Below are 26,939 nucleotides of genomic sequence, written 5' to 3' on the forward strand. Positions count from 1 at the left end.
AAAAAAACAAAAATTCTACTATTCCATCCTCATGTGGTTCAAAACATAATGACTTTCTTTATTCTGTGGGAAAAAATTTTTTTATGGTATATAAATACTTAAATAACAAATATAGTATTTATTAATATTTTTTATTCATTATATTTGTAATTTTCCATTTTAGTGCCTGTTTTTGTTTGACTTTTAATTTTTCTATTTAGCTTCTTTTTTTTATATTTTCATTTTAGTACTTCAACAAGTTTAAGATTTTCATCTAATATTTTTATTTCATTTCAATTAAAAAACATTTTTTAATAGTTTTAGTTAACTATAGCAACACTGATCCATACAATGGAAGTGAGGTCGGATTTTGTTTTGGACCCCATTGAGTTTCATTGTACAGACAGAAACAGGTGAAACATTCTTCATAATTACAGAATCAGGACATGAGGGTGGTGAGTAGTGAGAATTTTGAACAATCCCTTTTGCTCTGAACTGAGCTTGTTTGGATATTATCAGTGGTAAACATGACAGAACCCCATTAAGAACTGGATTTTTTACAGCATGTTGATCGCTGGTCGGATGCAGATTGTCTTAAAGGAGCTGTCGTTCAGACGTTTGCCTGGCGTGTTCATCCGGTCGTGATTAAGGCTGCGTGCCTTCTTTTTTTTCTACACTTTTGAAGTGATTGTCACTTGGTTGTTCTCTCGCTTAAAAGCCATTCTCTCCCCTCCACAACAGACTGACAATACATCTGAGGAGGAGCTTCTGTTATTGCGTCCTATTTATGTTGCTTTATTGTGTTATGACAAGTATAAAGACAATCCCAAATTTACATCTGTACCTGAGGCTCTGCGTCCCACTTTCAGCACAAACCCACCATTTATAATCACAGAGGCCTTTTTGTTTTTTCGAGGGAATTTGGTTTTTAAAAAATAATGAATAAGTAAAGAATAAGTTTTAGTTTACATGTCTCTTGTTCTGTGCTCAAATTCAGTTTGACTGTTTCTAAATAATCAGAAATAAGATTTGTTGTGAAATGACACGCTACAGGGATTATAAAGCACGTGTTTCTGGTCACCTTCCCCTGTGTCTACTCCTGTTATTTTCATATAAAACTACACAATGAAGTTAAAGAATCTCTCAAGTGTTCCCATTGGAAGCTGAAGGATGGAAAATTGTGCCTATTTGCATTTACGAACCTGATATTTCTTACCATTTTTGCTGATGGTCATATTGATGTTGCCCTTGTATTTCAAGTCGAGGCTGTAACGTACTTTTCCGATTCCGCACATCTGTCCACTCGTTGCGAGGTCACTTTTACCCCTCTGAATGTTATGAACGTTTATGTGTGCACTTGTATCTCAAAGCTTTGCAATACTGAAGTGTCTCTTAATGATGTAGAAGGTACAGTCGCCTGTTCAAACATGCAGGGTTATCAACACTATTGTGCTTTGTACTCATATTGCAGCCTGTTTTTAGTTTACAAGGTTGTAGTTTTTTTTTTTTCACCTTGAATGGAGATTTTGCAATATTTTATAATCCAAACTCTATTGATATTGCTTTACTGTGAATAAGCTATTTTTAGAAACCGTGGAATTGAAGCATGCGTATACTCCTGCAATACAAGAAAAAACTGTTTTCTCTTTTTTTCAGTAGATGTTTTAGAGCTCAACGCTTTTGAGTATTTAACTACGACAAAAAAAATTGTATTTATTTATCTGTATTTATGTACCCTGTTCGATTACAATTTTGTTGTCATTCTTTTTGAGGAAAATAGGTTTGGGTTTAATTTTGAGCAGATGGAATTGTTTTGCAATCCACATTAAAGGGCAGAAAAATGTCTTGTTTCATAATTTTTCTTCTTTGACCATTCTCAACTCCATGTTGGCCACCGTGGAGGCGTAGATACGAACGCAACGACGTACATTTCACAATTCCTTCAGTGCAAAGCCACACGACACTTCCACCTGGGAGATGAATCATTTTCCCTTTTCAGTAACCATGTGAGGATTAACCATAATCTGATAATCAGATGGGAATTAGCGTGTCTTTGAATATTTAGCCTTCCTTTAGCTATATGAATGACGACTAAGGCATTTAAGCGTTTTAAGACGAAAAACTAATTTCACTGTTCACATCTTGATCCTCCTCATTCAAGTCAGCATCCATCTTTAGACATTAACAAAATATCCCCTGTAGAAACATATTGCGGTTTTGTTAATCACTTTTTAACTCCATTTTGATTAAAAAAACAACAGATAAAATATTACTGTATTTTTTTATAATTCAGTTTCAGAAAGTTAGCTGAGCCCAGAATATAATTTGCACAACATAAAATGTGAATTTTTCTTGAGATATTTCATAAGCTCTACTGTCCCCTAGTGCCTATTACAGGGATTTCATTAAACCCATGATGAATATCCGTCCACATGCTGTTCTCAGAATCATCCTCTTCAGTTTTTCCGTGGCAAATGTGAAGCTCAGGGAGGAAGTACAGTCATTCGAATGTGTGCATCTTGACCGGCGCATGCTGTTTCAGGGTTCTCCGGTAATCCTGCACGTTCGTTTGGAATTTTCCAAGGAGGACAGCTGTCCGCTCCAAATCAGACAAACCAGCAGTCTTTGAGCGCCTAACATACTTTGCACGTCAATCGTCTCACGATCCACTCGACAAAGCTCCAAACCGTGGACCACACATGTAAATCTACATTCTGACACGTTCCTCGTCTTCCCAAAGAACAACAGTCCTCTTATCGCAACAAGGGTCAGTCTCTGTTAATGCGTATGCCTCACAATGGGCAGATTCCATACAGCACATGCTGTAATGCACCTTGGGAAATTATGGGTTTTTCGTACATGCATCATGGTGGCTGATGTGACACTGAGGCACAATATGAAGCAGAGGAGCTGAGTGTGTCAGATTCCTGGTTCGCCTCGTTTTTGTGCACGTGTGGTGCACTCGAATCAGGTCTGCATTTGAACATGAAGAGAAAAATGGCAGTTACACGTTTGCATATTCAGAGAGAGGTCGGGCAGTGCTCGTCTGCCCACTTCGGTGCTTCTAGCAGTTTCTTTGTGGCTACTTCGAATGGCCAGCAGTTTATCTATGAGGTCGTAATGTGAGGGATACTGTAAGAAGAAGAGTATATTTGAAAGAGTGCTACACTGCGCAGATATACTTTTTTTTTTTTTGGGGGGGGGGGGGGGGATTTCGTCTCTATGGGACTGTCTCTTGCAAAAGAGGTGGAGTCTGTATCCCATCTCATTTCCATCGTTACTGATTGTCAAGCATCTGCTGAAAGTTGGTAATCAGGCTTTTGAAGGTGATCCTTTTTTCAGGTGTCGCCTCCCAGCATTTCCTCATCAGATTGTACAACTGTCAAAACACAAAGATCACAATCAGAGACACACGGCCTGGAGCGCAGCTCATACCTGCCATTAAATCATCTAACCTTCAACATCATGAAAGAAACAAAGCAAGAACAAACGGATGGCTGGAAGGGGATTGCTTATTTGTTTTTACAGTTCAATTTTATATTTGTTAGAACCATTTCCATTTAGAACATGAGTAAGGAATAATTGACGACGGGCTGTTGAATTATTAGAAAAATAATGACACCCGAGGTGGTAATGCGGCCTTGAGAAGCGCGGACAACAGATTATGTGAGTGTATGTCCGCACTGTAGCCTGTGTGTGGGCGTTTGAGAGGGAGCGAGAGTATGTGCTTTCCTTAACATCATTTTGTGGCCAAAAAACTAGAATAAAAAAAAAATTACAAATTATTTTCTTATGTTTACTATATTTATTTGCTTGGTCAGTGTCGTGGGTTTTGGTTCTTTTTGCTGTTGTAGTCTGAAATTACTCAAATCATTTGGTGAAGTGATATGGAACTGTAATGCGGTCAAGACCTGCCTGGAACTACTTTAAATGTGCTTTTCCCTGAAAATAACTTTTTTCAGCAGCCCCGTAATATAAAATATTTAAAAGATACATTTTAAAGCAAACAATAACAAATGTAGTTAAATAAATAAAAAGCATACTTAATGTATACATACATAAATAAATAAAATGGTTTGAATTTTTACATTTTATAAGTTTACCTAAAGTATGTTGAGGTGTTATTTACAAAAAATGTATTCTATCAAAACATAACTATATATATATATATATATGTAAACTATTCAATTTCAGTTGTTTAAATTTGGCAAATTTGCAGGGTGATGTTCATTATATTTGCTCAAAGACTGAGAGTATGCCATAGGTGGGAATAATCCTTCAGTTACTGACTTCCATAGAATTCTGTATCAATACTTAAAATCTGAGGTGTCACGTCAAGGCATCATACTAATATGACCTGTAACATTCACTACCGGTTTTTTTTTTTTTTTTTTTCAAAAATATGCTCCCCACTGCAAACAGTAACATTGTGAAATATTATTTCAATTTAAATGAACCCTTTTCTTTTTAAATATTTTTTCTTTATTTAATTTATTCCTGTGATGGTAAAGCTGATCTTTTAGCATCATTACTCATAACAGTCTTCAGTGTGACATGATCCTTCAGAAATCATTGATTATAAGAAGAAATGTTTCTTGAGCTGCAAATACATTCCTTCAGGATGTTTTGATGAATAGAAAGTGCAGTTTATTTGAAATAGAAATCTTTAGTAACAACATAAATGCCTTAAATTCAGCAAGGATGCATTAAATTGTTTAATTATTATAGCTTTACTAAAACAAAATGCTGTATATTACCCTCTCTGAGCAGCCGTCTGGTTTTGGAAGTCTCTTCCCCTCCTCCAGGGCTTTGACCAATCGGGTAACAGTCATCTGGCCCTGTGTTGGACCAATCATCTTTAGGAACACCTGTGGGGGTGGAGCAAAGTCAGGTCAGTGGCCTGATTTACAATTAAGCTCTGAGGTATTAAACATTCATCCACGTCTCCTCAAGCAAACTACCTTTAACCCTTAATTGAGCCCAGTGTGTGAGGAAGCAATGCATTGTGCGTCTGCATTGTGTACAATGTGAAAATCGGACAAATCCCTCAGTACAGACATTTCCTCCAAAAGAGGCACACAGAAAAAGAGAGGATTGGTGTGCAGACGTCTACCGCAGCCTTTGGGTAAGACATCTGCCACTGTGGGCACAGACTGGCACCATCTGCCATGTTCTCAGACACAGAGAGAACGAGCAGACTCACCAGCACCTCCTAAACAAGAGCTTCTTTCAGCCTACAGAAATGAACATGGGCTTTCTAAGTGTGCTAGAAGTACTCGGTTCTGCTTCGCAACAAATCTGCATTACCCTCCTGCTGTGTATAATCAAACACTGAATTAGAAATGCAATCAAAAGTAAAACACTTACATAGGGATATATTTACATAATACATTTGCATAAATATAACTGCATAAGTCTATCCAATGTGTGGAAGTGCAGCTGTGATATGTTGTGATATTACAGATATTAGTGGTATTATTTTAATCATCTTGTGCTTTTGTGTGTCTCTCATATTCCTTTTAATCTATAACTTTATTTGTATTATTGTTATACAGTAAAATATTAAAAAAATTATTTCTTTGGCTATTCAAAGTGCTTTAAAAAAAAAATGGTCAGAGTTGGTGTGAGCCACCATTGAAAAATGTACAAAATAACAGTGAAAATAAAGTGGCATTTTGGGATTATGGAAACAACAGTTACCATGATAAATACACAGTACGAACATGAACTGTTAATAAAATATCTAGAAACGACTCCTGATGAATAAAAGAACATCGTACCTGCGTGCAAATCCTTCCCAGCTAACACACGAAGTACAAGTTATATAATTTATTGGTACCTTTTGGTAATTTCATGACTTAATAATTGACAACATAAGTACGACGTTGCATGCTCATAATTTCTTTTGTTCTTTATTAATAATTAAGTAAGATACAGCACGCGCTGCAGCATTTGCCCGTGCATTTAAAGAGCGCGCGCTATGAGCACAAGACAGTGACTTTGCTACGTAACAAGTCACGAAATTAACGTTAGAATATTGATACTGACATATAGTCTGACAACATCTCATCTGACCACAAATACTGAAGCGAAACAAGTTTTTCTCAGGCACTCTTTACTTAGACTGCGTCTGACAGAAGAGCTCCCACGCACATCTTTCAAAATAAAAGTCTCGTATTAGAAAAAGGTAATTAATTTGTTGTTTCTTTGACTGCACACTCCGCGACCCGCTCAAAACGTTCTTGCGACTCACCAGTTGAGAAACTGGTTTAGGGTTTTTGAGACGGGACTAAAACGACGACTGGCCACTCACCGTCATAGGGCTGCATGAGGGATCACAGTACGTGAGGAGCTCATACATGGTCACTCCAAAAGACCAGACGTCAGACGCCCTGTAGAACTTGCAGTGGACCAGGCACTCTGGAGCATACCTGGGAAAAGGACGGAAAGAATCATTACAAAGTGGATTTTCCAGGGGCATTTCATAATTATACACAATTCCATAATGAAATTGTATATAATTCCATCATTACCAATGCACATGGTTCATTTTAGACTTAATATACTTGGTCATTGCTGTATAACAACACCCTTATGAGTGAGGCTTACCAGAACACTGGACTGTCCAGATCGTCCTTCACCGTGTAGTAACCCTCATTATCCTTAATGCTTTTGGTCAGGCCGAAGTCTCCGATCTTTACCGTGCTTTCATTCTCCACCAGAACATTCCGGGCCGCCAGGTCTCTGTGGATGTAGTTGCGAGAGCCCAGGTAGTCCATGCCCTGGAGATAGAGGTCAGAAAACAGCAGGGTTGAGCATAATGTTACACTGCAGGTCTGAATTACTAACAGAAACCCAGAGCATGAGAACACAAAGGATCACTGTAAGCAGCTGTTGTTATTATTGGTATACGAGTACAAGGCCTCAAGGACAACAAACAACCAGAGCAAAAATAAGTTGTGTGGCAAATAGATATACAACATACATGTATGAATATATTTCTGGTACCTACATATAGCCTGGGTATCACCATATGTATTATGAGAAAATATGTTTACAGGGTAGGTTTTTTTTATTTTTTATTAAACATTTTATTCAGTAGGGACACATTAAATTGATCAAAAATGACAGTAAAGACGATTTCAAATAAATGCTGTTCTTTTGGACTTTCTGTTGGTCAGTACCAAATCACATTATGAATTTTGAAGGATCATGTGATTCTGACGACTAGAGTAATGGCTGCTGGAATACTAATAATGATTGTAATAATAATGAATTTACAATATTTTGTTTTTACTCATTTGTGATTAAATAAATGCAACATTCGTGAGCATAAGACATTTTCAAAAACGTAAAAAAAACAACCCTAAACTTTTGTTATACAGCAATGTATTTCCATATCACACTATATCGCTGCATTAATGCAAATTAAATTTATTTTAGCAGATTGCATGTATTTTGCATTAAAGTAAGTGAACGCTTTACTGTCTAGTAGAACGTGTCTACTGAGTTCAATGCTGTTTTTCTTTAACACAAGAAATGATTAATGAAAAACTGCACTTATTTTAAAGTATATGGATTAATAAAACACGTTTTCATGTTGCTATTATGTTAATAGACCCTTTGGTTGTGATTCCTTCAAATACGTTTTTATTAGATTCCTTGTGATTTTTGTTTCATTGTGCTGGTGTTTTTTTCAGGTTGGAAAGTTACCATAAATAGACAAGGACAATTAGTAAACAAAAAACTAGCATTGTAATCCATTCAATCCATTGTTACCTGGCAGATCTGTACAGAATATTTGAGAAGGGTTTTAAGGTCTATGTGAGCTTGGTTTCTGGGGAGGTATTCCTTCAGACTGCCTGCCGGTAAAAACTCCATGATGAGCTTAATGGATCTCCCACCTAGAAACAAAAACGTGGAAAGATTCGCTCAAGCAACTCATGCATTTGGCACCAAACGCCATTACAACATTATATTATTTATGATGTTCAGAATTGCGGTTTACCCTCTTCATTGCAAATGCCCTTATATTTGACAATGTTCTCGTGGTAAAGTTCTCTCAGGATGTGAATCTCACACCACAGGTTACTGCCCTGGTCTTCTCGGTTCTCTGGCTTTAGAGACTTCACGGCCACCAGCTCTCCAGTCCGATCTCCCCGCGGGTCATATCTGCACAACTCCACCTTTCCAAAATGACCCTAAAAGCACACCGATGTACTTCAGTCTAACCAGAAGATGGTCAGTTAAATAAGCAACACACACACACACACGCACGCACACACACGCACACACACACAGTGTAAATACCTCTCCAAGGTCTCTGATCTTCTTGAGGAACCTCTTCTCAAACACTGTAGGGTCCACCTCTAGCATGGGGACAGGCTGAATGGATGGGTCTAGGGAGAAAACATTAAAGAGGAAAAATGGAAACCTGTTTTTTTCCCAAACATACGCAAACGTTTACAATGCAATGTTTTCTCTCATACCCACCACAAAAAGGCAAGTTGTCCTTCACATTAAAATATGACTAACCATGCGTTTACATATCAACGGTTATTAAGCGCAGCAACTTATCCTGTCCAAATGAAAACAGACTACTAGAGTCTATGGAGACTAGCCAATATAAACAGAGCTCATTAACATACATACATATATATATCTTAAAAGAAAAAATACACATATATATATATATATAAAAGTAGAAAAAAACTGACCGTTTAATTCTAAGAGAGTGGAAATGGTCACATAAGACTAAACTATAACCGGTGTACACTACTATTCAAAAGTTTGGGGTCTAAGGTTTTTAGTTTTTTCTCTTTGCGCAAAAAAAAAAAAAACTGTAATACTTTGAAATATTACAATATTTAATTAAAACTCTTTACTAGTTTAATACAATATTAGAATTTAATTTATTCCTATGATGGTAAACTGAATTTTCAGCATCATTACTCCAGTCTTCAGTGTCACATAATCCTTCAGAAATCATTCTAATATTATGATTTGGTCAAGAAACATTTTTAATTATTATCAATGTTAAAAACAGTTGTTCTGCTTAATATTTTTGTGGAGTCTTTGATGAATAGGAAGTTCAAAAGAACAGCATTTATTTAAAATAGTAAAGGCATTTGTATTGTACTAAAGATTTAGGTTCATTTAATGTGTCCTTGCTGAATAAAAAGTATTAATATTTTAAAAGATTTCCCACCCCAGTCTTATGAATGATAGTGTAGGTGAAAGAAACCTTGGCAAAAATTCTCATGTGCTTAATTAGTACTTTATGCAAAGATGAATGTAGATCTTTGTACTAGCCACAAGAGGTCAGTATTGAGAACACTACACGAGAAATTATTTAGGCTTAAATTTCAAAATATATTCAGTAACTAAATGTATGGTTTGTCATCTGTATATCTTGACTCCTTACTCTGTTCCTCCACCATGACAATGTCCCTGACGATGGCCCTGAAGAACAGTCTCTGGCGAGGGTCGTAGGTCATACAGTGGGTCATGAGTTTGGCCAGCTCCTCACAGTCAGGGGTTGCCAACTGACACTGTGCTGCGTAAAACCTTTCCTTCTGCTCAGAGAGATGACAGAAAAAATAAAAAAAATACACATTTATCAGCACATTATCAGAAAGGAAAGTGCTAAGTCATATGCATGCCTCATGTGTACGCGGTTACCTCCGTGAGCTTCTTGTCTTTGAGAGGTATCTCTCCATTGTAACAGATCTCCCACAGAGTTGTCCCAAAGCCCCACTTATCCGCTGCTACGCTCAGATTAGCCGTGTCCTGTACACACTCGGGAGCAATCCAAGGAATCCTGTCCACACACTCTGTAGACAAACACAAAGCACATTGTCATTCAATGGCATTATCAAGTAACTTCAAATGAATAGTCAAAACACCCAAGCTGGGTTGTACTCTGGTTGAATAATTTTCATTTTAGGGGGTTTCCACCAACATTTCCTCATTCAAACATCAAAGGTCATTTCATCTAACACATGATCCCTTGGCAACACTTTCTTGTATGCTCCCTCTCTGTGCCCCTTTCATTCCCCTATGCGCGCACACCACCAACCATCAAAAACAACACACAACCAGTCTTTCCTGTAACAGTCCCTGGCACACAGCAAACAAAGAGCTTTTCTGGTCTCTGAAGTGCTTTAGGGAGCTGAGCTGGATCTCGGCCAACAAAATTCCTGTCAGTTATCTTTTCCGAGCAGTCCATTTTCACAGTGCAATGGAGCTCAGATCGACAGCATTGCATTTATCCTGGATGCACACTCAATAACACTACCCATTTAACTCGTTCTACTTGCAAGTAGAGATGTGACGGTGGTAATATTATCCCACCGGTTAATCGACTTGTGGCAACACCGGTAATATCGGTTTCATCGGGTGGGAGGAGCGATGTAAAAAAAAAAAAAAAAATGATGAATAAAACTAAAAAATGTTTTTTAAATAACACTCCAGGTCTCCGCACCAGTCACATAACTGAAAACTATGAAAGCCGTGTGACCGGCCAACCTGTAAAAAAAATAAAAAATTCCCTGTGATTTTCTGTTTCATTAATAAAGTTTGACTACTCGAGCTCTAAGCACATGCGAGAATGCTGCGTGTGAATTGCATATAAAAACGAACGAAGTTAACGAACAACCTCGATCCATCAGGAAACGGCACATAGGTCGCTGAATTTCACTGCGCTTCATGATGAGTTTTTCTTTAGTGTGAAGAAGCCATTCGCCGGAGATGTGTTAAAAGATAGCGGAGTGCATTCATGGTTATTAGGCTAACGGTATAATAATCCTTCTGGCGCCGGTTCTGAGTGAGTAATTTACTCTCTTAACTTAGTTCTTTGATCAACATTAATGACACTTTAAGACCGGCTGCTGACAGAGACGCGATCTGACACGAGTCCCATTTTCTCACAAATCGCTATTTTCGACTTTATTTAAATCATTTAAGACTGCTCTTATGAGGACACTCGACAAAACGGACATTTTGGCATAATTTGTGTGTGTTATGGTTTGTTCAAGACCGAAAGAGAACTCGATAGGCGACTGACGCGCGTCTTTTCTGTGGGTTGTGTGTGTTTGTGTAATAGGCAGGACTTATAGCGCAGTCTCTTTAGTCTTGTCGCGCTTGAACTGTTTAAAAGCATTCACATTAATAAGAGCGTGATCATACAACCCTAGTCAATTGCGTGAAATATTTTTAACGCTTTAAACTTCTTTTTTGCGGTGCCGCTGTGGGCAAGTGATGAAACCGGTGTTGTGACTGAACACTGTGTAACACCGGTAACACCGACTATCGTAGCAAGCCTACTTGCAAGGTTATTATAATGCATACACGTCAGCTCAAAATCTCGGACCCTAGTGTGAGCAGTGATAGAAATTTCTATTAATATTTATTTTATTTGAAATAAAATGTATTAATTATTTATTCATATTTCTTTATCATAAAATGATATAAAAAAAAGTTAATTATAATGACAATATTTATTATCATCTATTTATTTCATCAAATACTATATTAACTGTAATATAAAATACTACAACATACAATTCAACTTTTTAAAACATTACAACAACTACATAAAATCTTTCCGTATGGTATTCCTCTTAAAGTCACTATGAAATCCAAATTGGCAATTCTTCTTCTTTTATGGAATACTGAAGTATGTATTATGAATGATTTGTCTGTGCACATAATTATTTATTTTTAAATTAAATCGAAACAACCTCCCCTCGCTCTTGCAGCGACATTTCTTCTCTTGAAACATCTCTGGTGATGTGTTTTTCAGTGTGAGGGCGGGACAACCTGTCACTCACATGAGATCACAGCAATAGCAAACCACAGCAATAGCAAACCACAGCCATACAATCAATTTCCAATAAACAGAATCAAGTATATATATAAATATTTTTTATTTTATTTTTTCGTTTCTTTTTTGTTTTTTTTGTTTGAGAAGCTGTTTGACTCGGATATATGTCACAATAGGGAGGAAAAGACTATAGCAACTTCCGTTTAGTGCTGACTTGAACATGCTGTTAGAGGGTAACTAAACACTAAACCAACTTTTTTTAGTTAATGATCTGTAAGAATGGAGCTTCATAAATGCTGTTCATTGATTCGAGTACTTTTTTTAACATTTGAGTATAAAGTGTTTTATTTTTCAAATATATGGTGTAAAAACGTCTGAGTGCTGCCCTCTTCAGGTTAAACGGAATCTCCTGAAGCAGGGGTACTCTCTGACGTAGGGTACTCTGTGACGCTACTCTGCCACGCCCCTGGCAGCCGCTGGTATAAAAGCATCTGCTTCCGTCAAAACCACTAGCGAGTCAGGAGTTGGAAATTGGAATTACGAGTATTGAAAACGATCAGGATAGCGTATTTTAGCATCTAGTTAGCATAGCATTTATATAGTTATTATATTATTTCGTGTAGCCTAGGTAGTTATTTAGCATAGTTGTTAGTGTTGTTAGAAGCATAGTTAGTTAGTAGCATAGTATTGCATCAGTTAGAATAGTGTCTAGCATTAGCTTTATCTGTGTTTAGTACAGTGGTTAGGCTGGTATAGGTGTAGTGTTGCCGGTTGCAACCGCACTGCTGGACTGCATAACTTTCCCCCAGACTTGGAAATTAGCGCCAGTGTTTACATGCACTTGTGTGCCAAACGCTGCTCTTCCTGCACGGACTCCACAACCGCCGGCGCGTTTTGCTGGATATTTTTTTTCACATAGCGGCAAAATATGCTTAACGGAGGTCAATAGTAATAATAATCCACTCAGATACTGGCCCCATTCTCTTGCGCGGCTGCTTCGCTAGCATCGTCGGATGCCGATCGCGATGCGGGAGTTAATGCGATGCGACACCGCAGTTTGAGCTCGCGGCTCGAATTGATATGGTTTTAGCTCTGTGTCCACAGACAATTCGTCCACTTCAGGGGAAGGTGGGGGAGAAAAGTCCTCGACCTCAAATGACCGCTCTGTTGCAAAGCTACTTTCGTCACTGCAGTCACTCTCCATCTTAGCGCGTCTGACAGCAGCTGTCAGTCACTGCGGGTCTGTCAATCACGCGCTCAGCCCCGCCCTCGGTTCGTCCGTTGGGGTCTGCCCACTGTCTGCCCACTTTTCCAGCATTTTTCAAATATTGCCAGTGGGTGGAGTCAGGCTCTGACCAGGGGTTTAGTTACCCTTTAAGGTGGTCATAATGCCTGTATGAATATTTAAAGTGTGTTAATGAGGTGGTCATAATGAATCTCTCACCTTCTCTGCTAAGGACAGTAATGGGTATGCCGGGGTCACTCAGTTTAATAAAGGGTCCTCCCTCTCCATCCAGACCATCTCGAGCCACCAGAATGTTCTTACAGCACACATATCCATGAACCAGCTTCTTATCCTCCTACAGGATACACAGAGCAGTCAAACGGTAACATTATTCACTGATAACACTTCAGAATAAGTTTCACTGATATGTTATGTTGCTTAACACTAGAAGTGCCAGAATTCCATAACTACTAGAACTGCCACAAGCGGTCATTTTGACCGCTAGCTTCCAAACTCTATATCTTTAATGATAAATACCCAATTGAGAGATTAATGCATTTATTATATTAGGATATCTTTTAAAAACAAAACAACACCAAACTGTACATTTAAACAAGTTTAATTATACATTTATAAATAATAATATCATTAGCAGCCTACCGCAATTATCACATATTCACAACAGATAGGCTATATTTCCATATCCATTCAACATAACTCAGAACAAGATAATAACAACTAAAAGTATCTTATTTAATTAGAAAACATTTTATTTTAATATAATAACAGGGAAAATAGTCTAATAACTCGATATAAGAATAAGAATACCTACGTAAATATTATTAGCCTATTTCTGATCAACAATTTTAATCTAATATACTTTTTGTTTGCAGGAATTAGCATATATGCAAACACTCAGGACCGCTACTGACCTTTTCTGTTGACAGTGAGAGAGACAAAGATCAACCGCGGGAAATGTAACAAAAGAATTCAGTGCGGTCAATATGACCGTCTATGGCCGAAATAGGTAAATATGTTCATTTGTTTTTTTGCCTTGTGTGTAATTTGTCTGTATTTTCATTTTAAATGTTTTTCATATACTTTTAGGAATAGTCAGGTACCAGCAGGATTTTATTTATTTTTTCAACAAAGTTATTGCAGATATAAAATTCAAACCGGTCAAAATGACTGTCATGGCCGTTCTAGTGTTAACAGATTAAATTTGATCCATTTATAAATTTGAATATGAATAAACATTAAAATAAATAAAAACACAGAATAAGAATGTTCTAATGATCTAGCAAGCTTTATATAATAGTTAATGTTAAAAAAAAAAAAAAAAAAGTAACAGGTAACATTGGGGGTGATATAGGTGGTATTTTATATTCTATATATATGATTTTGATTTGATGTTCTGTATTTTTTTTATCACTGCTGTACACTGCCATAACTTCAGTGTCACATGATCCTTCAGAAATCATTCTAATATGATGATTTGGTTCTCAAAAAAACATGATTTTTTTTTGTATTCTTTAATTAGAAAACAGCATTTATTTAAAAATAGAAATCTTGGTAACGCTTTAGATTACAGGCCGGAAAGTACTGCGTAATTAAAACGGATTTACAGCAAGTATAAGGGATAAGTATAAGTATAAAAGTATGTTAGTGATGTTAGATTGTGTGTATGTATTTTTACTGTACTTACCCTTTAACTACATAGAACAAGAGGGTAACAAGCACCACTACATGAAACAATAGTATCTCTTCCCAATGTTGAAGCAAAAGTTGCAATAGTTTGAGTCTTCAGTGCACTTTTGTTAAAAATATTGTGTAAATGCGTAGATATGTACCCTGCAATTTTTAAAAAGCCTATACAGTATGTATTGGTGCACCATTATTACAAAAAGGTACGCAGTGTAAGTTCTTGCTAAATTTCTCCCAAATGTTAGATTTTTGTATGATGTTACGCAGTAATTTCCGGGCTGTAATCTAAAGCGTTACCGAAATCTTTTGTAACATTATAAAATGTTTTTACTGTCACATCTGATCAATTTAGTGCACACTTTCGGAATAAGTTTTCATTTCTATAAAAAAATTAGGGATGCACCGATACCGATACCAGTATCGGGTATCGACAATGTACTTGTACTCGTACTCGTAAAAATGCCCCGATACCAACAACCGATACCAGGCAGCATGTGTACAGTGTTTGTGTCCAGACAAAAAAACACTGACAACAAAAATTATAATGGGGATAAAAAAGAAGGCTGTTTATGAAGTAAATATATCTTATTATTGAAATATTAAACAGAATATACTATAGTAACGGCTATATAGCTGTGGCGCGCGAGCTGATAAGAGAAAAACGCGCAGTGGATTGAGCGCGTCGCGGCACAGACGCGCGAGCTGGTCGAGCGCATCAGACGTCAATGGAAAGTTTGTAGTTCAGTCGGATGTCAATGGCAAAGAAAGTAAAACGAGGCATGTAGCTTATTATTAACGTTAACTGACCATTGAGAGAGAGAGAGAGAGAGAGAGAGAGAGAGAGAGAGAGAGAGAGAGAGAGAGAGAGAGAGAGAGAGAGAGAGAGAGAGAGAGAGAGAGAGAGAGAGAGAGAGAGAGAGAGAGAGAGAGAGAGAGAGAGAGAGAGAGAGAGAGAGAGAGAGAGAGAGAGAGAGAGAGAGAGAGAGAACGTGTTATTTGGATTAAAACTAAATCGTATATTTAAGTAAAACATGAACTGTTACCTTATTTATGTTTAACGAGTGGTTGCCTGCATTATTAGAGGACATTTGCAGGTCAAGAAGTTACATGAACTTCAAACATCCAAAGCGCGCGCCCCGAAACCAGCGTCTCAGCGCGCGAATACTGAATTGAAGTCTTTCACGTCTTGCGCTTGTACGGATGAATTCACACAAAACTATGTAAAAACGCCTGTCTTGGCGAGTTTCCTAATAAACAAAGTCTGTTATATCTCAAGTGAACAGACGGTATATTCAAATGGGGTCCGTGCGTTCAGTCTTAAAGGTGCAGCAGTTTAATTAATCTGCTGCCGTGTTTTAATGTTAATCAAACATAAGACAAATAAATTACTCACTGCTCTTGACTAAATACCTTTTTTTTTACTTTACAAAAAGATCCATCTATATTTAATTTATACAGTAATGAATATGCAGTGCATTAAATATATATTTGATGAACAAATTAAGTTTCAATTTAATAAACAACTAATATGATTGATATTCTTTTGGTTTCTCTACCAATACATTTAAAAATGACAAATGCATGAATTAAAAATTAATTGAAAATTAAAAATACAGGTATCGGTTAGGGTATCGGTATCGGCGAGTAACAAAAATGAAAGTATCGGTATCGGACTCTGTCTGGAAAAAGTGGTATCGGTGCATCCCTAAAAAAAATGAAATCTTACAGACCCCAAACTTTTTAATAGAAGTGTATTAAAGTGTACTGTTATGCAAGTTCACTTGAATCAAGTGAAACCAATTTAACATATTTTAGTTTTTAGGTAAATTATCAATACCAATTAGTACTACAGATTTATAATATCAACCATTTCTTGGTTATCAGACAAAAGAAAACATATTTATCAGCATATTGGTATATACCAGGATTTCAAAACGAAGCATGCCTAAATATTGACTTTTTTTCAAGACCGGTAAGTCAGGTTTTTTCAGCATTTGTTTTTGAGTTTGTTTCTTTACCAGATAGCTGAGGGAGCTAGCCAATTGTTTGGCAACCTGGAACTTCCAAGCGGTGCTGAGAGTCGTGGTCTGTCTGCGCATGAACAGATCCAGAGGACCATACTGAACAAACTCCTCCACCATGATATCTACAGAGAGACCGAGAGAGAGAGAGAGAGACAGAGAGAGGTTGTTTTATGCAAAAGAGCACCGTTATCAAACTCTCTTCCTCTCTGACACACAAACACAGTTCCAGCTCAAATATGCAAATTCTTCTAAGAAAACACACAGACACACCCATTGCGTGCACATGGATGGTGATCCTCAGAGTACTTAGGTTATTGTTCAGTGGAGCAGGAAGTGTAGTTTGCAATTAAATACATAAACTGATACCTAACCAGCAGGCTTTGTTGAACAATCGAATCGCTCTGTGATCAGCTTCCTCACAAAAAGCATTTATGAAATATTTATATGGAATCATAAAGCAAATGTAAGACTAGTTTAACTATTTTAACATCTAGTCATTTAAAACTACATTATTACTCGAGCAATGATTCATTGTTTGATTTCTCTGTGATTTCTTAGAAATGTAACACTGCCAGTGTGTCAGATCTACACGCTCAGTCAGAGAATGACAATGTCTCTATGTTCGCTTTGTAAATAAATTAATTTTGCACCAGTGACTATGGTGACTCACTGGTTACAACTCAACAGGCGGAAGAAGAAGAAAATTCACCCATTTATCATACTTGCCATGTAAAACTACACCAAAACAGAATAATACAAAACCAAATGTTCTAGTTCTCTTATTTTGTGAAGTCTTTAATATATGTGCGCCCTCTGTCTGGAAATGGATTGCGAATCCAAAAACATTTATTTGTCATCAATATCACTAGACAAAGCAATCATCAGATACAACCAGAATAATTTGGCAAGATAAATGCCAAGTTCTCTACATATTAGAGACAAGTGAGAGGGGGGTACTTACTCTCCTGGTGGCGAACACACACTCCGTAGAGCAGTGCGATGTGTTTATGAGAGATCTGACGCATCATGCTAGCAGTCTCAAAGAAAGCCTGAGAAAAAGCAGAAAAAGACATACTTTGAAAATGTAAATAGTAACCACACTGATGGCAGAGTACTAGCGGAGAAAATTCTATTCAAAACCCCTCATGGTTCATTACAGTTGAAAATGACCACAATTAGTTTACAGTTATTCAGTAGACATGTGTTTTTATCCAAAGCAACTTACAAATGAGGAAGAGAGTCAGGAGTTGGTAAAACTACACCATCTAAAACCAATAATCTTGTTTGCTAAACTTCATTTAGGCATGAGTAGGCCATGTGTGTCTTACCAGAGAGATATCTCTGTGTCCTGAGCCCAGCACTTTCAACACCACTTTCACCTCCTGCGAGTATCCTCCCATGTCTTCATCATCCTCATTCTTCAGCTTCAGAACACCAGCATAGATGTTTGTCCTTGTGCCCCGACCCAAATGCTCACCCTGAATGAGACCACAATGTCGTGTATCAGCAAGTAGGTCAAACTTAAAATGATTTGTATTTTAATACATTTTAAAATGGTATTTATTCCTGTGATGGTAAAGCTGAATTTTAAGCATCTATTACTCCAGTCTTCAGTGTCAGATGATTTTCCAGATATAACTCTAATATGCCGATTTGGTGCTTAAGAAACATTTATTATTATTATCAATGTTGTGTGTAATATTTTACAGAAACTGATATTTTTCTGAGGATTCTTTGAAGAATAGAAATTTCAAAAATCATTTGAAACATTATAAATGTCTTTACTGTTATTTTTGATAAATTTAATGCGTTCTCACTGAATTAAAGTATTAACTCTTTCCAAAAAAAAAACCTCTTACTAACACCATTTTTTTGTAACTATACTGTACATTTATGTTTCATAAGTCTATATACTTCAATAAAAGTATCATAAAAATATAAATAGTTTTATGGTCAGTAAGGAATTTTTACGGGCAGAGCATTTTCACTCACTGTGGAGCGCCCATTTATGAATGTAAATGATCGATTTTTGACAATATCTGTATTTCATTTTATTTCTTAAATGCTCGCCATGCTAAAGAAGAGTCGACATTGGTTCAAAATCCTTGAAAAAAAAAATAATCACCTGTACAATCTCTTCCTTAAGGATGCGGTGGAAACTCAGCTGGCTGACTTGATTTTGTCTCTGCTGGGCGGGCTCTCGGTTTGTGGTCATCACTAATAGGTTGGAAATTTCTGAAGGACATAAGAGCATAATTTGTGATTGGTGACCAACATATACATATTTGAGATCCCAGCTTTAAACACTAAATATCATCTGGTTTGATTGTCCAAGGATGTTTATTTAGATTCTCTAAACATACAATATATGCGTTGGTGTGCAGACATCAAATAAACAGGTTTATTTAGATTATATCTAAACATACAGTATATGCGTTGGTGTGCAGACATTACCTAAACAGAGTAGGGAAGAGGAAGTTGTGCAGTGACATTGTGCACCGTTCAACAAAAAAATACCACTTGCTACACCAAAACAATGAGCATGTGTGGGTCCACGTGCAGGTATAACATTTGTGTGTGAGTGAGTGTATGTGTGTGTTGTGATGCTCATTCTGCAGCATCAGCAGGTCTTTTGTCTACTCACTGACATAATCTGGATACAGACCTACACAGCTCTGTTTTTAAGAGTGCAAACAGGGTAAAGACATCAAGAGAAGTGAACAACGGAAACCCACATTTACTACATTTCCTGCCCGTCACTGATGCCTCAGCATGTACTCTTAGAGGAGCAGATGTAAACAAGACCTGACACACTGACTAATGTGCGATAACTAGGCGTTTTTTCGCAACCAAAACATCCCTAATATTTGGTTTTGCATTAGTATAGAGCTGTTGTATTACTGCTTATACTGATGGAGCACTAAAGGAAGAAGGGTATTAAGTACATCAGGATTTATATGCACCAATATAATACATCTTAATGAATTGCATTTATTTATTTATTTTAAAAAAATGTAATACATGACATTTTTCTGTGAACATTTTTTAGTAAAAATGCACAAATTCACTGATACGATTCACTGAATCAATTAACAAACACACTAATATGTATGAATTCATCTGCAATTGGCAGTTGTGGCAAAAAGTACATTTTGGACCCTGGTTTCTCTGCGGTATGCAGATATCTGTAAATCTCTCTAAGGAACATTTAACTCTGTCAGGTTAGAGATGGTTAGCTGGATAAATGATTCACAAAACATATCAAGGCTAAAAGAAGCACCTAACTTGCTGATTTAGGACAAACTCTTAAAAATAATGTCTGTCTCTCAGTCCTAATTTTAGGACTCCTCAATTTTTGCTCTAAGAGTATTTCACAAAGCATTTTAGCATTAAAACCAGCTATTAAATCTGTGAAAATTTAGGGATAGTCAAGAGGACTCCTAAGTCACTTAGACCAAATCACAAACAATCCTAAAATGGCTGTTGCTGGCAATCCGCCCAAAGTCACTGTACACTATATTGAAGCAATGGGAGATTTTTATCTGCGATGACATAACATAAAGGTTAATTTGTGTACAGACAATCTGCATTGAATCGGTTGATAAACCAATGGGATAAAACCCATCGTCTAGTTGATAGCCTTGTTAGCCAGCTTGTTGACCTTTCTCGATCTCACTGTCCTATCATAATAAAAAGGCAAAAACGGCTAAAATAAATTTTGACGTGACGGTGAGGGGTTTATACAATGTTGCACATCAACTCACATGACTGTTCATTTGATCTGTGAACTTACAAATTGTCTCACTTGGGTCTAAATTCATAGAAACTGAAGAGTCATAAATAATAATGTACTCATGTTAGGGAAATTAACACCTAACTTATTTGTTTACTTGTGTTTGCCCCTACATCGTATATGCCAAGTTAGCAGATCATTACTCGCTACCTAAAAAAAAAATCCATTAATTTATTTCCTATTATATAATGTACCACTCTAGCAAACAGCAAATATAATATGCTAATGAAAGCAGATACAATAAGATATTTATAATTAAAGAGATAGTCATTTCTCTCATTACTCATACTCATGTTGTTTCAAAACATTCATCCTTCTGTGAAACGCCAAAATAAATATTCGGAAGAATGTTAAAACTCCAAAAAAAGCACCATAAAAGTAGACCATAGATCACACTGACAAACTACAGTTAGTCTTTTGAAGCCATACATGTGTTTTGTATGAAGAACAGATTAAATTTTAAGTTTAATTATTTTTGTATTTGCACAAATTTAAAGATTCAAGTAATTCAGGTTTTAAACCTAAGTGTTATAACTTTATAATTCACTTAAACGGTGCAGCTCATACCTGTAATTACCAGTTTTTTCAACTCAAAAAGAATGTCAAATCAATTACTTCATTGTGGCATGTAGGGGTGTGACGGTTAGTATATAACCGTGAGACCGACGGTTATAGTTAAACACCGTCATTAGAACTCTATAACCGCCAAAACCGTGTTATTAAAATATTTTTTACAAACATAAAAAAAAAACATTTTATTTTTTAGATAGGATCATAATATGCGCCATACAATACATCGGAAGACATGGTTTTTACCACTTAATGTAGTTTTGTTTTGTAAATCGTCAGAAATGATTTTTACCACTTCATATAAGTTTTGCTTTGTAAGCCTTTCCTTAAAGCGAATTTTGTTTTGTACAAATTGTACCTTAATTTTAATAAATGTTTCATCAACCAATTGCATGTATTTAATAATATAGCAGACAATATAATAACCGTGACATGGAGGCGCCGGGCAGGCGCGCCGCGTTCACTTGCATTGCATTGTGAACTAGAGCGCATCTCATCGTAAATTAATGAAACTATGCCTATGCCTCATGCATTAGCATTAAATATCTTTGCTACATCCTTTCTAGACGGGTGCGGCTTTGAGAAATCTTGGAGATCTCCCTAATAAACGGAGGTCTGAAATATCTGCCCCTTTACCGATCAGAGCGCGCGCTGACACGGAGTTAACCCGCTATCTCCAAGAAGAACCAATTGACTCTACGGCTAATCCACTAGCATGGTGGGGAGACACACGCTATCCGCTCTTAGCAAAATTGGCACGTAAATACATGTGTATTTGTGCTACAAGCACAGCATCAGAGCGAGTTTTTAGCACTGCGGGTAACATAGCTACCCCAGTCAGATCGTCACTAAAACCGAGTAAAGTGAACATGTTGGTGTTCCTGTCACGGAACTTTGAAGTCGAAAAAGATTAGGAATTTAAAATGTCATTGCACTTTTTTTGTTTCCTGTATTTAGTTAGTTTAATTAAGGTATTATCACAACAATCGTTGTTCGACTTTTTTTTTCTTTGATAAAGGTATGTAGATTTTATCATTTGTAATTTAGGCCTACTCATTCATTTTTATGCAGCTCTTATATAATTTAAGCAGCCTACGTTTTTAAAAGGATTTGTTTAGTGTGTGTGATTTATTTAAAACAAAGCATGTTCATTGCTTTTTTTTTTAAGGATTTAAAAAAAAAACCGACGGTTATGTTACGAACCGTCACATTTGACTCACATCATAACCGTCATCACCAATTCTGAAACCGGCACACCCCTAGTGGCATGTCATTTCCTGTTCTAGACCCAAACTAAGTCTTTATTATAATAATCTAGTTATTCTCAGAGAAGTGATACAACTGATTTTATCATTCTTTCTAGTCCATTTACATAGCACTTATATACTCTTAAGCTTTACATTTTATGTGTCTAAATTTTCTCTTGTATATTTATTGAAAACTAGTCAGATTTGTCATCCTCAAAATTAACATGTTAATACAAAATTGAGGTTGGTGGGTTTTACTGGTATTTCAACAGATGCTACAGGTAACAATTATGGGTGACGAAAAAATGCTAGTAAAGATGTCAACAGCAGATTGCAATAGCGTACTCCACACCCCAAACCCAAATTTTCGCATCCTAATAACTACTCTAGGATTCAATAAATCCCCAAGAAAAAAAAACCCCACTTAGATGCATTCAGCAGGAAGCAGTGCACATTGAACACTGGAAAATCCTGACAATTCAGCTAGCAGCTTTCAGTAAACTGGAAAAGGCAATGAGCTCTGATTTCAGTTTCAATTTAAGACAGGACCATTCACAGAGAGATTTTCAGGGGTTTCTAATGGAAATACCATCCTATCCAAATAGGCTGTGTATTAAATCTCCTTTAAATCAAAGTACAGAGGACATATTTCCAGTTTAGCTGAACATATGGCTACAGAAAACATGAAATCGGGAGTCTTTAAATAATTTTGCCTCTAAAAACATAAGATGGACAGACTGATGGATCGATGGACGGGCGGGCAAAGTCTTTAATTGGGATTGATGGATGGATGGACGGACATTCAAATCAATGTTTAAAAAGTGTTTAATTGGAATAGATTCGAATGTTTGATTAAAATGGATGGATGATTAGGATACAGGAATATACGGATGGATTAGCTGTGTCGATCAATGATAATGCATAGAAGGTCTTCAATCATGTGACTGATTGAGCCGAACGAGTGTTGGTACCTCTGGGTTGCGGTGGGCAGCAGCGGCGCAGCTGAAAGCGCAGGTTCTCTGTGCGCAGGCTTTGGCCCTGCAAGTGCTCCAGAAGCTCCTTTAGTACGGGCCGGAACGTCTCGGTCCCATACAGTCTGTAGCCCTGAGGGGTTGTTTCAATTTGGAAGTTCTTATACTGGGGAATCGGCCTGGACTCACACAGGTCCATCTAAAAGAGAGAGAGGAGAAATACATGACAGACGGAAACATGATTAAGCACAAAGGAAATAAAGACAAGAGAAATCGTGCATGTGAAGAATGGTGAAGGGAAGAGGATTTGTTAAACAAATGTTAGGCGGCCATAAACTGATCCCCTGTAAGATAAGATACATTTTTTCTTGGTTGGTGGGGGAGGTGTTGGGTTTCTAAATGTGACTAGCTATATAGTACATAAACCTGATAACATTTAAAGTTTTTATTGTTGTTTATATGTCTATGTGGTGTTTTTAATATGCTTTAAGACAAACCATTTGCATATTCATAAGTCAACACCATTGCTGAGAATTTTCTCCTTAAAACTGCAGTGAAAAAAAGACGTCAGAAACAGATCATTTCAAACCGCGTCACAAACTGCCTTGTCAATAATCACGTCAACATGCGGGCGGGCTGTAGCATATCATTACCTATGCTCTGAAGCCGGGGAGTCTCAAGAAAAATCAGGTTATCCCGGTGTATTTTTCTGTTGATATTAAAAATCGTGTACATTTGGCAATATAGCGGGTGAATATGATTTATATGATGATGTTATGATGAAATGTATGCATTTCTCCACTGACGTTAGTTACAACCGTTTCTAAGCATATTGATTTTTAGAAAGCAGACTGAGATGGTGAATGGGAACATGGTTTGTGTAACATTACCAATACATTATTAGCTGTTTGATAACGTAGTCAAGCAAAAGGCTAATCATATGAATTACCGTTATTTGCCGACGTTGTAAAGAGCAATACATAAAACGCACTACTATTCTGATACGTCGACTTGTAGACGACCCTGTATAATTCACTCTTCTACTTATTCTGAATTTGTTTCTGGTCCAAACATATATGGCTGAATTAAACCAGCATTTCCACTTGCCATTGTGCAGTGTTTACTACAGAAAAGTTGAGCAAGTGTGATTAAGTGGAGGCGGGGCTAATTTGCAGGTTGACATTTACACATACATTTAAGCTATTTTAAGGCACAAAGTAATTACATATGTAATTTTGGTGATTAAAGATGAGATTTAAGGGATACAATTATTGACTACAGGGGACTTAAATAATTGAAGTGCACACAGTGTCGTGCTAGGTTTCCTGAAAGACATTCAGCCTTATTTCGCAAGCTCACACACCTTCTGTTGATCAATACAGGAACATTCAAATCAATTCTATTTGTATAGCATGCTGAACAAGGGAGTCATCAGAAAAGCAATGCATAGAAACAGCGCATCAGTCTCTGATCCAGTATGTGTAACAGCCCCAACGTGGTTTGGGGTTCTGCTCCAGCTGCTTATTCAGTGTATTACAGCTCTCTCATTGAAAAATAACTGCCAAAGAAAATTATCTGAAAATGCATGCATTATCCTGGTCTAATCTGGTCCAAATTTTTTCTCAAAGATGCAAACACTAAAGCAAGATCCCAAACTTTGGAAAAGCATTTTCACACAGACTTTCGGCCAAAACTGGGTGCTGCAATACTTGAAAGAGAATCAGTGCAATGTATATCATATGAACACAAACTATTTGTCTGGGAAAGTGTACAACAAGAACCAGATCTTCTTAATTCCCTGCAGACAATACCAAAAGAGAATATGGGCAATTCTAGACTTGCCCTGTACAGGCTGAACAGACAGAACAACGGTTTTCATTTCCTAGCTTACAAAAATGGTTTTCAGCTGTACAATTCAAACTAGACTTTTGTGTTTGGTGGTGAGTGGATGCATGTGTTTGTACCTCGATGCAGACAACAGTCATGATGATGTAGTTATAATCTGTGCAGCTCCAGCGCAGGATGTAGGTTCCTTCTTCATTTCCCTCCAGACGGAGTTTATGAATTGCATACTCTGTGCTGTACAAAGAAAACAGACAAGACTAAGTCTTAAAATGTCTCTTTTGAAGACAGCTGTAATAATACAAACTAATACTAAATAAAATAGCATTTATAATAAAGTTAAAAAGTTTGGGTATTTTAATGTTTCAAAGAAGTGCTCAACATATAAAGAAAACAATAATTTATTTATAACGCAATTTATTTTATTTGAAGCTGGATTTTCAGCAGCCATTGCTCTTGTCTACAGTGTCACATGATCCTTAAGAAATCATTCTAATATGCCGAGTTGTTGCTCAAGAAACTTTTCTTATAAATGTTGTAATTATTATGGTTTCCATAAATTCTATATTCCAGGAACCGCTGCTCAAAGAGCGGTTAAAGTTCTTTTTGTCACCTAATTCGGGCTTGATGGGTTAAATACACATATTTACATGTCAAAATGCCCGTCTTAGCAAGTATCCTCATAAAACGCAGTCATTAAAGTCTTGATTGAATGTAAACAGTTGAAAAAGAAAACGCATGTGAATCAGTATATTGGAACAGTGCATTCGTTATTTAAGTGACAGCAGCATAATATACCTGATGTCGTCTGTGTCATTACTCGAACAACAAAACAGAAAAATCTCTCCCTGATCTTGACTGAATCACTTTTGAAATCACTTGACTGAAATCACTTTAATAAGAATAAATGTATATTTAATTTACACAGTGAAGACTATGCAATGTTTATTAACACATTTGATTACTTTATACAATTTATGTAGCATTTCTTATTTCTAGTGCTTGAAGTTTTTCATGTAGGTCTATTTTAGTTGTGTCTTTGTTCTATTGTAGTTGGTTTTCCTATGTTTGTACTTTTTTTTCTTTTATCTTATTTTGGAACTCTTTTAATTGTCTTCAGTAAGCTTGAGGTTTTTTTATACTTGTTTTATTTTGTTGAGATATTGAAAATGGGGAGAAGAATTATGAAATTTCAATGGCATCAACTATGTTGATATCATACCAGATAGGCCCATGACAGCCATTTTCTAAATTCTGGACAACTGATGAGGGTGCAACTTCAGTGCACAGGTAATGATGGGCATCTACAGTCAATCTGAAGTAACCATCCACCATTGCAGCAAAGGACAGGGCTGCATCACGAAAAAACAGATCCAACTCCTGCAGAGGAAAGAAGAGGAATACATTTTTAGGATAACAGCTATAATGTATCAGTTACTTTTTTTCACATGAATTCTGAAGTCAATCCTGTTGATTTATCAATCATACGAGTATGAATCATCAGCTTTTCAGGAGATGTATGGAAGTATTACCATTTCCTAACCAGGTGCAAAGTTCTTGTCCTAACTTGCACAACCACAAGTGACAAGATATTTTGATGATAACATTCTACTAAACATTGCAATGCTGGGAAGCACTGCGCATTGTTAAATCTAACTGGTCCAAAATCAGAATCCACATGAAATTACATTAAATATCAAATATGTTCTGATTGACTTTGACAGTATAATATTCAACATGAATATATAAACTGCTTGTGC

General features: G+C 36.7%; 1 protein-coding gene across 2 annotated transcripts in view; it reads right to left on the reverse strand.

Annotated features, from left to right (window-relative positions):
• Positions 1-2,241: 2,241 nt before the first annotated feature.
• The window catches only part of jak1 (Janus kinase 1), a 37,773-nt gene continuing 13,075 nt past the window's right edge, over positions 2,242-26,939 (reverse strand). For both annotated transcript variants that reach the window (XM_079629154.1, XM_079629153.1), the window contains exons 8-24: positions 26,402-26,559; positions 25,302-25,416; positions 23,338-23,536; positions 18,882-18,991; positions 18,085-18,234; positions 17,718-17,805; positions 16,751-16,878; positions 13,248-13,383; positions 9,661-9,812; positions 9,404-9,554; positions 8,290-8,378; positions 7,988-8,180; positions 7,759-7,883; positions 6,589-6,761; positions 6,293-6,410; positions 4,737-4,847; positions 2,242-3,358 (exon numbers count right to left, since the gene is read on the reverse strand). In XM_079629154.1, coding sequence (XP_079485280.1) covers positions 3,257-3,358; positions 4,737-4,847; positions 6,293-6,410; positions 6,589-6,761; positions 7,759-7,883; positions 7,988-8,180; positions 8,290-8,378; positions 9,404-9,554; positions 9,661-9,812; positions 13,248-13,383; positions 16,751-16,878; positions 17,718-17,805; positions 18,085-18,234; positions 18,882-18,991; positions 23,338-23,536; positions 25,302-25,416; positions 26,402-26,559 — 2,298 coding nt within the window. In that variant the 3' untranslated portion in view covers positions 2,242-3,256. The remainder of the gene's footprint in view (positions 3,359-4,736; positions 4,848-6,292; positions 6,411-6,588; positions 6,762-7,758; positions 7,884-7,987; positions 8,181-8,289; positions 8,379-9,403; positions 9,555-9,660; positions 9,813-13,247; positions 13,384-16,750; positions 16,879-17,717; positions 17,806-18,084; positions 18,235-18,881; positions 18,992-23,337; positions 23,537-25,301; positions 25,417-26,401; positions 26,560-26,939) is intronic.

This window comes from Phoxinus phoxinus, assembly GCF_949152265.1.
Source record: "Phoxinus phoxinus genome assembly, chromosome: 11".
NCBI lineage: Eukaryota > Metazoa > Chordata > Actinopteri > Cypriniformes > Leuciscidae > Phoxinus > Phoxinus phoxinus.